General features: G+C 43.7%; 1 protein-coding gene across 3 annotated transcripts in view; it reads left to right on the top strand.

Annotated features, from left to right (window-relative positions):
• The window catches only part of TMEM266 (transmembrane protein 266), an 82971-nt gene that overhangs the window by 43439 nt on the left and 26370 nt on the right, over nt 1–13162 (top strand). For all 3 annotated transcript variants that reach the window (XM_064722398.1, XM_064722400.1, XM_064722399.1), the window contains exons 6-8: nt 1156–1229; nt 10310–10366; nt 12105–12243. In XM_064722398.1, the coding sequence (XP_064578468.1) occupies nt 1156–1229; nt 10310–10366; nt 12105–12243 (270 nt within the window). The remainder of the gene's footprint in view (nt 1–1155; nt 1230–10309; nt 10367–12104; nt 12244–13162) is intronic.

Genomic DNA, 13162 nt, shown 5'->3' with positions numbered 1-13162 from the left:
TGCAGGGCTCGCGCAGGGCTTGGCAGGAGGAGCGCTCCCCGCAGTTCGTGCTTGCTGAATGTTTCTGTGGCGCCAGGGGGCAGCCGGAGCCTTGTCTGTCAGTCGAGCCCCGTTGGAAAAACTGCATCTCAAGGGTTTCCCGTTCTTCAGGCTGCCCGATAGAGAAGTGCCTTAGGAAACTTCATGCTGTAGTATTCTGCCGATTTGTTTCACCCTTATATAGTTCCTCTGCTGCAGCGCAGCAAATGCTCTCATCAAGCCCCAAAAGAGCTTCAGCAGTGGGTGTTCCAGTGGCAGGGCATACTCAGTTTTATTTGCATCCTGATTTCTTCTACATCCTTTTCCTCTCCTTCCCATATTAATCGATTCTGATTTTAAAATAAAATTCTTTATTTCATATGTGCCCGATGTGTTCTTGGGAAGTGGTTAAGTCTGCTGCAGCCCTGCACCTCAGTGCACACAGGCACTGCTTGCCTTACACAGCCATCCCCTGACACTGCAAGCCTGCACAGACTGCTCTGCTGTGGAGATGCTGGACTCACAAATACCCTGCAGGAAGGAGAGAGTGTTTGCTCTCCATTCCCTTAGCCCAAACTTGGCAGCATGTGGGAGTAGGAATCACCAGCAGTTCAGTTAGTGGACCCTGTCAACCTTCTGCATTTTTCTGTCAGCCTGAAATGTCTTTTGAAGCCCATTTTGAGGATTAGTTTTTAAGCACCTGTTCCTGATAAATACTGATCATCTGAGATGAATTGTCAAAGACTGAACACAAGGAATAATGTGGGGGTAGTAGAGCACTCTAGAGTCGTAGATCTGGGTTTTTAGGTACACAGGAATTAGTCACACATCTCGCACTGGGGTGAGAACATGAAGCAGTGGCAGAGCATCAAAGGCCTGGGCTGTGTCTGCCATTGCTAACCAGCAGCAGGATCTGTTAAAGCTCCAGTGAAGAGCTGCTAACATGGTGAATGAAGGTGAGCGGCTGCCGGGGCTGGAGTTCCATGTCCATTGCATCCCATCCTCTTTCTGGTACTTCATTGCAAAATCTGGCAAAGCAAGCTTTACCATATGTAACTTGTGGCAGTACTAATTATGCTAAACCTAAGTTGCACTCTGCTACTGTAATGACCCTTCGTTGTATTATGTTAATTGCAGTTTCAAGTGCTTCCCAGTTTGCAGGAGTAATTCACTGGATCAGCCTAGTCATCCTCTCTGTTTTCTTTTCAGAGGTATGTATAACCAAAGTCTTTCACCACATTATGTTGTCACTGGAATTAGCAAGAGTTTTACACGAGTTTGACTGCAAATAACATAGCACAGTGTATTTTAAGGAAAAAACCAAACAAAAGTGTATTGTTGCTACTTGTACTTAGCAAACTAAAAAAGTGTTATTTAAATTAGCACTGTATGTCAGGTAAGGAAACGTGGAAGGGAAGATACTGCCTTAAAAATTATAATTGGTAAACTCCAGAAAGAAATAATTATCTCTGAATCTACAGGCACTGGACAGGATGGTTTGATCCATTTGTTACCAGTGTCACTGGGTGTAAAGTATAGGATTTAGTTGAAGGTATGTTCTTCAAGAATAAAGATCCATGGGAATTTTGTACAAAAAGATCTGTTTTGAGCATGGAGTTATCTCCTCTCACATTTTATTAAGGTAGTTTATGTATTCTAGATTGCTGCATGTAGACCTAGTCAGAGAATGAAACAAATGGTGAATTTCTTTGCCAAAATGTGTATGAATGTATGCACTGGAAAAGGTTCTAGTCATGATGTAAAAAATGACCAAACTGAGATAATCTGCCTTTCTGAGCTTTCAGCTATGTTCCAGAAAAAAATCATTGGTATTGAGACATTTAGACTGCTCCCAAAATATTCCAAAATGCTTTTATTGCTATTTTTTGGGTTTTAATATGTTACTTGTCACAATAACAAGTTTTATGTTTACTAATTGGGAGACAGCTTCGACTTAAAATATTTTAAAATATTTTTTCAGGTTCCACAGGAGAAAATATAATCCAGAGAGGTTTGTTAATGATTTCATTCTGTAGAAGATTTAGATAGTTACTAGGTGAAGGTTACAAAAAAGCAATAATCAAAAAACAAAGGTATGATATCTGCAAATTATTTACTGGATCACTTGTATTGGATTCATACTCATCATCTGTGATTGGCAATTTCCATGGTGCTCCTAATGAAAACCATTTACATGTAGCATTTTGTATTTCTCAGCAGGGTTTTTTAGCTGGTGCTGTCAGTGGGTGCTTTCTGAAAGGGCTGTGTGGTGCAGGCAGGGATCTCACATTGCTCTGCATCCCAGCCTTCTGCTGCATGTGCACGGGTCCCATTACTGGCCCCATCCTTTTACAGTGCTGCTGGGCTGGAGGTTACATGTAAGATGACTGAAAATAATCTCTAAACAATTACAAGAACTTGTAGTCTTTGTGAATTATCCTAAGTCCATTCCCTTTCCAGAAATACCTTTCTCTCCCCCCCAGAATCTTTGCTCAGTGGGGATCAGCACCCTGGAGCTCCCTGCGATCCTGAGCTTCCCAGCAGGATGAGCCTGTAGCAGCTGCAGCAGCATGGCAGCACAGGCACCTTCACCTGACCCCTTGGCTTTCTGCAGCTGCTCTCCAGAAGCCTCTCCTGTGCTCAGTCCCTGCTCTGCACTGCACTCTGCAGCTCTGGGTTCCTTCTCTGCACCACCACTCTCACACCTGGGGCAGTGTCCTCTCTGTGCCCCTCCCTGAGTGCCCAGCTGCTCCTGGGCTGGTTGTGGCACTGCAGACACTCCTGAGGCCAGGGCTCATCTGGCTCAAGGAAGGAATTGGTTGTTTCAGTTCCGCTGGGACAGGGTACCCTCCAAAGTGGTTAAACTTGTTCAGAAGTATTTTTCAGGAGAAGAGTAACAGAAGTGTTTCACAGAGCCCAAACAGTTTCCCTGACTCACCATCCTCATTTTGGATCTGCATTGGTTTTCTCTCTTTATTAGATATTTGGAACTACTTTGTCTACGTGCTGTTCTCATTTATTATAACCTTATCACTCACTTCATTATCTACTTCTGTCTTCCAAAGTAGCTTCCTTCAGCTATTTGATTGTGGTTTGAATTTAGATCAAAGAACAATGAGGCCACAAGACAGCCATGTGAGGTGCGCAGACCAGGGTAGATTTTTGGATATGGGCTCATTTGGCAGCTCAGAGATAGAAATGGCTCCACAGAGCAGCTGGATGTGCATCAGAGACCACCAGTCTGGGAAGGAGTTCAGGTGTGCCTTTCCTGCTGGGGTTGGTCTTATGCCAGCTTGAGTTCATACTGAATTGTGTCTTAAGAGAGCAAAAACAGAGGCTATAATCTTCTGTCATCCAAATATTTTTTTTTCCAAGAGGTTACAAAATACTGCAAGAATTGCAAATGGTTTTTTTTCCTGAGATTTTAATTGTATTTTCTCCTTTGGTCCCTTCAGGGGTTTTTTCCCCTCTGATTCCCATACCATGAGTCAGCTGGTTTTGGGATCATTTGTTGAGATGATCATCTGTTACAGTGAGTGGTTGTTCATGCCAGGATGATATTCCAGGGATCAGCAGGTTTAAACTAGGTTTACCCTAGTTTACCTGGGTATAACAGGCAACTGCAGGATTGATGAGTCCTTCAGTCATTGCTTTTCGACTCAAAGCAAGGATTCAAGGTTTCTGGTGTTCAAAAACGGTGGTTTCCATAGCAAGTACCCTGTTATAAGTTTGAATGTTTGGTGTTTATTCTATAATTTGCTTCCCATTAGTTGTAAATATAGGTACACAACTCTTCTGGAAGACCTCAACAAAGTTGTCAAATACTTGTTAAGACCCTTAAAACTTTCAGCACAAAATCTGAATGTTTTAGAAGAATACAGCTGATTAAAGGTGGTGCTCTCAAAGCATTGCAAGTTATTGCAGTGCAGTTGAAGTTAAACAGCCACTGGCTTTCTGCTTGGTTAAAATGAGGGGGCTAAACATGCCAGCACCTGGCAATGCCACCAGAACAGCTGCCAGCAGAGCTGAGTAGCTGCTCTCACAGCATCTTCCTGCTTTCCCTAGGCTTGTCATACAGCCACAGGCCTTAAAGGTACTTTGTTCATTTTATACTGTCACTGTCTGTGACTTTCCAGCATTAAAATCATATTCAAGTGAAATGCACATCAGCTTTGCTTTTTTCCAAGTATTTGAACAGGATTTCCTAGTGGTTTGTCTGTGTTTAGATACATCACTGTGATTTGTCTGTGCACCAAATGTTACCCAGACATTGAGATAGAAGAGGAGAGAGAGGCACTGGGGGAAATCCCAGAATCAGCAGCATGGCAAGGCTGGGGCTGTATTGCCTCTCCGGAGGGCAAACTCAGCCCTGGTATTGTTGGTTGAGAAGAGGAGATGGGCAATGTCTCAGAGTTTTGGTGAGTGGACTGAAGTCTGCTCTGAGCAGTTCTATCCCATTGCCACAATTGCCTGGTTCTGGCTCTGCTTTTCCCCTGGGACTGATGGGACTGTGCAAGAAGGGATTCCTTGTTATCAGCTGTGTGTGCTGCTCTGTGCGCTGCAGCCAGCCCAGCTCTCAGGCACTGCTGAAGGGAAGCACCTGCGCGTTTCCCTGGGAGGAACCAAGGTTGTGTACTCAGTCAGACAAGCACCCAACTGCAGCTTTCTTCTGGCATCTGTGTCCCAGAAGTGAGCTCTCAGATTGAGTGGGGTGGGTCTGGGCTGCCAGCTGCTAAACAATGTTTCATTAGCTGTGGCTCACAGGAGGAAAAACTCCAAGGCTTTCCTCATCCTGTATATTTAAAGGAAGTGTTCATAGTTACCTGCCATTTTTCTGCTTGTTAATAGCAACCCTTGAAAGGAATAAAATCTCCAAAGGGAGGCTGCTGTTAAGGTTCTGTTAAAAAAGAAAAACATACTAAATGGCAAAACTAAGTAAAAACGTCTTTCCCTTGAGAAACACGTAATTTATATTAGAGAAACTCAGCTGTGTTACTTTTGTTACATTATTTGTGAGCTTCAAAGAGCTGAGTGGGAAGATAATAATCTCCCATTAATCTTCTGTAAGCTGTGGTTTCTCTTCTGTGTGTTTACTTTTATTCCGTGTACATGCAACTTTTCTCATGGTGCATAAATTCACTTCATTGCTGTAAGTTGTTTTCTAAATGGAGTGAGTAGTGGGGTCTAGGAACATAGATTCAGATTTTATATATTAGTATGATTTATAAAGGTAAATTTAGGCTTCTTTCTTTGCTAGTGTGTATGAAATAAATTTTAATATACTGGGAAATTTCTTTACTGAGCAATTTTCTGGCCTCACAAAGAAGTAGTTACCATGGAGAGTGGTCCCATAAAGTTCTGGGAATCTTGCTGGACATCTGCTTGAATGCCAGTCTGCCCATTTAATTTCCAGTAATATACCTGTCTTACAGTGTGCTGTGTCAGTGCTTCATCTGTGCTTTCACCTCCTGATAGTGGCAGTGCAGCAGGTCCTACCCCACTTGTTCCAGAGAGCAGTGTTAGTGCTTGTGTGGCCATGCCCAGAGGGAGCTTGTGATGCAGGGCTGCCCAAGCCCAGTTCCCTGGCCACTGTGCACCTGTGGTGGAGTCTCTGGTGAGCCATTCCCATGCCTGAAAAGGCCTTTCAAATCTAGACAGAATTGTCAGTTGAAAATTCAAATTCAGTGAAAACATTGGTTTTCCCTGTATGCTAAGAATTAAGATTGTGAGAGTATTGGGAGAACACAAGAAGAAATAGAAGTGCAGAGATTGTGCAAACGTGCATTTGGGTATGTGATGTCCTGGTGAGAGAGAAACCAGTGTGTTTGTGTCTGTTCATGGCTCCAGCCTTTGGCAGGGGATGCTTTCTGTGGCACCACGAGCTGATGGAGCCCAGCAGTTCCAGCCAGGACATGGGGTTGGGTTGTACTGCACAGTGGTGGTGTGGGGGTGCAGTTTCAGAGCCTTGGCTGAAGAGAAGCTGTGTGAGGAGGGTGCCTGTGCCCTAGGAGCAGGAGGATGTGTTTGTTTACATGTGCCAGCACGCTCCTCTGGGCTCTGCTGGCCTGGGCACAGCAGGTGCTGGCACAGCTCATGCAGCAGCTCAGTACAGGCACACCAGGAGATGGCAAAAGGGGATTCTGGTAAGGACTGCATGAGCTGAGGCCTCTGGGAGTGACCCAGATGAGAGGGGCTCTAAATTACAGATTGGGTACAAGGTGTTCTGGGAAAGCTTTCAATAATTATTTTGTCTTATGAAATACATGCAAAAGGCAAAAGCTTAATTGACAGAGTTTCTGGAGCCTCTGTGACAGAGGATGGAAGGAAGGAAGGACAGACAGACATCTTTTCCAGCCACCTCCATCCTGTCTCTCCCCTGCCCAAGCTGTGCCCCATCATGCTCTCCTCTCTCCTTTGCCTGGTGCTGCTGGGCCAAGGTCCCTCCTGTGCTGCCTCCTGCTGATTTCACCCTACACAGGGATTGGACTCAGTGACTCACTGAGCAGTAAATTGTATATTAACTGTGCAAGCAGAAAAGTGCTTAAAATTACTCAATGTACCATGCAGTCAGCTGACAAATGCAGATTGTGGGAATTCACACAGCTGGCTCAGCAAAGGACTTGGCCAAGTTTCCCTACAAAATTAGAAAGACAACCTGCAGCATCTAAACCTCACTGCAGTTACTGTCATGCAAACAATTGTGTGTAACCAGGAGACTTTGTCAGTTTTGAAATTGGATTTCTGTCTGAAAAATGATCTAAAATTTTTTCTGGGTTTACTTTAGCTTAAAGAAATTAACACAACTGTTCAGTCATTCAGTCTTTTATTAGTGCACATTAATAAATTAGCTTTAGCAGAAGAAAAATGTATTTCTGATAAAACTAAAAAATATATGTGTTAAGGACTTTCTAATCAAAACATTTCCAGTCAAAAAACATTAAAGCCTTCTTTTTCAAGTACAAAAAAAATCCAATCTGGCAGTACTTTCCTTTAACAGAAAGTACTCACATTGATACTTAATGTTTTTTTCAAATCTGTATTCAGAAATGCAGAATGCCTGTGGTGTAATGCAAAACTGGTTTTGTGTATTTGTACATGCCTGCACATCAGTAGGAAACAGCAGTGCTACTTTAGTTTTTTTATTGTAGAATTTTGTACTTAAAAATGGTAGAAGTGTGACTAACATTGGTTTTGTCTGTGATGAATGTTTTACAGTTGCAGTTCTCTTCTAATTCATATGCATCTTTCAGTTTGGCCCTTGAACAGTAGCTAGGAAGTTTCCTGGATTATTAATTTCTGTCTCTGTGTTTTTTCAGATTCTGTTAAAAAAGAAAAACATCCTAAATGGCAAAACTAAGTAAAAACGTCTTTTTACTCATTTTTAAAGTTCTGTACAGGGACAGTGTACAATCAAATGCAATATGTATGTGTTTGTATGAAACATATTTTTGATTGCTTTGCAAAAAATACTAAAATGTTATATATAAGAAATACCAATGCTTTCATTTGCCGTCAAGGCATTTATTATACTAAGCAATCAAGGAGGTGCCCATTAAATCCAAATTTCTTTGGTTCCAGCTTTTGTGGGTGAGAGCAGTGGCAGCAGCAGTGGATGTTGTCCCTGCCATGGGCACACAGAGGCAGAGTGGGGACAGCCAGGGCTGGTTTGGAGCTGTGCTGGCCCAGGGGTGGCCAGGCTGGGGCTCACTCAGCTCACCGAGGGCAGACTGCCTTTCCTGGCTCCTGGCACTCCAGTGGGGATGGCTGTTAGGAGTGGCAGTGCTGGTGCACAGCTTGAAGAGCTTCCATGCAGAATGAATGTTTTCTAAGCTTACCCCCAGTTGTGCCCAGCTCTGGGGTGGAGGAGCTGGCTCATCCCACCCTTACCCTCACCTTCCTCAGTGTCTGCTCAAGCTGAGAGCCAGGGTGCTGATCATCTGGGCATGTTGTGCTGGGCAGCAACACCCAATCCTGCATTAAATGTCTGCCAAGTGGACTTCCAGTCACTGCTGGCTTGTGCTGATTCACAGCAGCAGAGTGGCAATGAAAACATTTGTGTGTGCTTCCAGCCCTTGGAACTGCTCACAGCCATTAAGGTGGCAGTAGCACAGTCTGATTGAGATGCTGCAGTCAGGAATTAAAAAAGGCAGGAAGGAAAACACCTTTTTACATTCCCTCACCAGCCCGATGCTAAATCATATTTAGGGTTGTGAGGCAGTGTTTCTGTTTTCTTTGTGCAAATATGCCTCATTTCAGTGAAAATACCTTTGTGCACACCTGTCCAAAGGAAGGAAGATTTTGCCCTTAGTTTCTCTAAGGTTGTTAAGTGCTCAGCCATCCTGTGTTAGTTGCCTATTGACCTGGCACTTTGTAAGCCCTGCCCAAGCAGAGCAGAGCCTGAGCTGTGCTCTCAGCTGTAGGAGAGGTGGTGCCCCAGGAAGGCTCTGCCTGTCCTCGTGTGTTTGCCATGGCTGCCTGCTGTGGGACCTCCATGGACCCCAGGTACTGATACAGCTGAACTGACGGGCTCCCAGGTCACTTGTGCTTCAGCCTTTTGTGCAGCTCCTGGGTGGGAGTGAGGGAGGTGCTGGCAGAGGAGCTGGGATGCTTTTCCTGGCAGAATTGAGCTCAGGAGCTGAGCTGTGGCTGCAGGAGTGCCTTGGCTGCTCAGCAGCACGTGTGCTTACACCTTGTGCCTGTGTCAGATCACATTGTGCTGGCCAGTCTGGGGTCAGTAAGGGACTTGAGCACTTGCTGTTGTGCATCTCTTCCTCCACAGAATAAATAAACCTTGAGGTTTATTTATAGGTTATTATGGAGAGAGCCTTACTGCCATGATGCATTTGTCAAGTGCTTTGAAAGTTCAGTGTTTTTAGGAGTACAGACTGACAGCGTTGGTGAATCTTGCTGTCTCTGTAGAGTATAATCAGTTTTTGTAGAGGAAAGAGGGTGCTGCATTTTGTCTTCTCAGCCAGCCTTGGCCTGTGCCTCTGCATGCCCCATTCCTGAGGTGTTGGCTGCTTCACTTTCCTGCTCCTTGCTGCTGTGGGGCTGGCCTCTGGGAGCACCATCTGCCCCCCAGCAGCAGTGTCCCCTGGCAGAGCAGGGGAAGTGCTGTCATCCAGGTTTGCAGTGCCAGGAGAATGGGCACAGTGATCCCAGGCCAGCTGGGGCACATGGGGGTGGCAGAGCCACGCACAGGAGCACAGAGCAATTCTGTGTTGTTCTGCAATTAGGTACTGCTGGTGTGCTTGGCATCAGTTCAGAGATGCTTGGGATTTGAGATTTGGATTTGTAGAGGAGATACATGTGTTCATCAGGGTCACTTTTTTGTGCACAGTTCTGGGCATGGTCACCCATGACACGTAGGCTTGCTGAGCACCAAGCCATTATGCTGCTCCTCAATGGAGAAAGCAGCATTTGGTGGCCCTTGTAGGGCTCCAGCTGCAGACTCCTCAAGTCTGTCAAAATCTGACCTTGTTGTTGCTGCTGGCAGGAAACATCCCTACCAATTAGGCTTTTATGTGAGTTCAATATCAATTGCAAGTTGACTGATAAATTTTTTTCTTTTATTTTGTCTTCTGAAAGCCAAATTAAAAATTAGGAAAGGTGCCATTGGATTTTTAATAGGAATTCACCATTGGTTCATTCTGTGTTTTTTCTTTATTCCTCTTTTTTAGCTGTTGAGGCTACTTATTGCTGTTTTGCTTCATAGAGAAGGATCACAGAAATATTTTTCTCCCTTATCCCATGATTTTCTGGGATCTTAAAATAAAGCAACTGCCTTCAACTGCAGTGAAGAGCATCTGCTCTTCATGCTGAAGAAATGTCAGTACCTTTAGGCACAGGACAGGACAGGGCCTCTTCTCTTAGAAAATCAGTAAGCACTGGCAGATCAAAGATGGCCAGAAAAGAGAATTTTCCCCCATTCTGACTGAGGGAGCCCCATGGTGGATCTTACATAGGCTTGGGTCAGGAGGCTGGGGAGGGTTGGTAATCTAAATCACACAAATCTGAAAGCAAAATTTTAGCAAGATGGAAAGACTGATGAGCATTTGAACTTGGAACTTGTTTGTAGAGGTTTTGCTAAGTCAACATACTGGTTGGGAAGCAATATCTGCTTTTTAAATATAGAAGTTTAGCCATTTCTAGAACCTGATTATTATTTAGAGGAAATGTATAATTCTTAAATAAGACAAAAAATTATTCCCTAAATAGGTAAAGGACTAAATGTTTATCTAAGACTGCAATAACATTCATAATCTTTTTTCCCCCTAATCTATTTTACTAGACTATTTTGAGGATTGTGGTCCTTGGCATATGGGATTACATTGAAAACAAAATAGAGGTAAGCTCTCTCTCTTGGTACTGTTTTCCAGGCAGCCCCAGTAAGACCATGAAGAACTGCTTTAGATGGCTTTGTTATTAACCTGTGCAATACAATATTTTTTAAGGCAGATAAATGCACACATTCTTTTCATTATGTGCATTATCAATAGCTGAGTGCTGTAGTCCCTTTTTCTGTGAGAGACTCAGAAGATTGCAATATTTGAAAATATTTTATGAAGGGAGGGATTTTGGTCTTCTTGCTCTTCGTGTGACTTCTGTTGTTGCAGCTGTGCTGGTCTGCCAGTACTGCTACCCTGAAATGTAAAAACTGTCACCTGAGTTTTATATCCCCATTGCCATAATTGAGTTGAAATTAGCTGAGTTAGTTGAAGAATTGCATGTAGTTTCCTGGTAGTAAATACTAGTTTGGCAAAACCCCCATTTTTATTGTGAAATTGTTTTGATAAACACTGTAATTAGTACCTCAAAATAAAAATTACATAGAATGTATATACTCTTGTAGAGAAAGAAAAGGAAATTTGTGTGTAATAAATAATACATAAGCAGCAGAAATCTGGAGATCAGGAAAATGAAAAGCTCTTTCTTGACACTACTTCATAAACCACTACTGTGCAGGAAGAACCAGAAGACAATCTGGGTGTTCTCGGAGCATAATCATTATAGAGACTTGCATATTTTGTAATGAAGTTGTTAACATTTTAACTTGTTTTGCTAAAAAAAATAAACTTAAATAGTTGATTTGGGGTTTCTTATTATTAAGGCTAAATGGAGCAGTTTCTGATAATTCATCTTGGTAATTTGGAATAGTGATATTTTTTACTGCCCGTTGAGTGGCTGCAGTAAGAAAAATTTCTTTTCAGTACACTGGATTGTTATACACAGTTCTGAATATGTAGTTCTTACAAAAATCTGTGCCCTGCCTCTTTATGCAAACAGTTGATCAGTGGGCCCTGGCAGAGGGGAGGCTTTCAGCAGGGATGAGAACGTGGTGCTGTGTTCTGCTCTGCTGGGCCAGTGTGGGACAGGCACAGCCCTGCTGCCACTTGGCTCTGGGGCACATTTACTGCCTCATTTCTGTCTAAAGCTGTGCACAGTTGCTTTTTCTGATCTGGTCCCAGTGCAGCCGGTGTCACATGAATCATTCAGAGCAGTCCCAGTTGTCAAACTCCTCACCAGCCTCCTGCCCCATGGAAGTGAGAGCAGGCACCTTTCTGTCTGGGTGCACAGCCATCCCCACACGTGTGGGGTAGCCAGGACATGGCCAAGAGCCATCAAGTCTCTTGCCTCCATCTTTTTCTACTTGTCTTCTTGATCTCTTCATTTAGACAGTAAGATCTATGGGCAGATCCTCTTTTTTTCTTTTTTTTTTTTTTTTAGATGACATTATGCCAAGTAACAGGTAATAAATACCAGTGATGATAAAACTCTTTGGCTGTAATAACATTTAGACTATCGCTTCTCCTTGGGGATTTTGGCCAGTATTTCCAAATACCTTTCTCTCCCCTTCCCTCCCACCACAGTTTATCTCTCCTCACCTCATAAAAAGCACTGAGGAATTCTGTTGTGCTACCCAAAAAGGATGCAGCCTTTCTGTGGCTTGGCCACCTCTCATATCCCTTTCAAATAGGTACATGATTGCATTTCTTTTGGACAAAGAGAGACTCCTTCCAGATTTCAGAGAGGAATGGCAGGGATATGATTTTAAGGAAAGGTTTGAAAAGCTGATTTCTCTCCAGGTGTTTGATGGTGCTGTCATAATCTTGTCCTTGGCACCAATGGTGGCCTCAACAGTGGCCAACGGCCCCAGCAGCCCGTGGGATGCCATCAGCCTTATCATCACTCTGAGGATCTGGAGAGTGAAGAGGATCATTGATGGTGAGTGGGGACTCACTGGTGACTGCAGCATCACCTGCCAGGCTGGGGAAAAGAGGTTCTAAAAATACAGAAGGATTGCTTGCTGCCACTGTTCCTGTCATTTTGCTAGCACTGAACAGAAGAGAGTTATGGCTCCCATGGAGCAGAGTAGGTCTGGAGATCTCCTGCTCTCTAGGAGCCTTTATAATTTATTGATTTGTTTTCCTGTTAGGCAGCTTCCTATCCCCTGTCCTGTAAAGGAAATGTCCTTACCTGCTTTATGTCTCTTGCCACCAGTTGTCATTCCTCATTCTGCAAAATAATTGATTCTCTGCTTTGCTGATATTTGCTGCACCCTCCTCATAACCATACAGCCAGCTCTGTCTTGGGACTTTCTTTTCTAAGTTTTTGTCAGTAAATAAGTTTTATGTGGGATTCCAGGAGGATTTTCTTGCCCTGAGGATTCCCAGCAGGCGTTGCTCTCTGCATGCTGTACATCCTGGAAATGAAGTGCATATTGGTGGTGTTTCGCAGAAACCTCTGTGGGGATTTTCCAGGGGAGATGAAAAGGCCCCAGCAAGTCAAGGTTGCAGAGAGCAGAGTCTGTGTCTGAGCCTGGAAGCAAGGACTTTAGTGTTACCATGTGCTCAGCAGCTTCAGGCAGCTTAGGGAAAGGAAGTGAATGAATAGCCATTTTGCTCATGTGTGAAAAATCAGAGTCAAGTTGTTATTTTGGGTTTAAATGCCCAGGAAACTTTGTATTCAGAGATCAGGAGAGGTCATAGCCTTCTAAATGAAGTATAAAACAAAATTGCAGGATTTTGTGTAGCTTCAGAAAACATTAATTGCAGTAGGTATTGACCAGCTTTTCTGATCAGTGTGAGTTTGCCGTAGTTAAGTCAGGAGCAAAATTTCTAGAGCCATTCAGAAAACATACTGA

Source organism: Zonotrichia leucophrys, chromosome 10, assembly GCF_028769735.1.
Source record: "Zonotrichia leucophrys gambelii isolate GWCS_2022_RI chromosome 10, RI_Zleu_2.0, whole genome shotgun sequence".
Classification (NCBI taxonomy): domain Eukaryota; kingdom Metazoa; phylum Chordata; class Aves; order Passeriformes; family Passerellidae; genus Zonotrichia; species Zonotrichia leucophrys.
The sequence above is the reverse complement of the archived record's forward strand: the minus strand, read 5'-3'. Positions and strand labels throughout refer to the sequence as shown.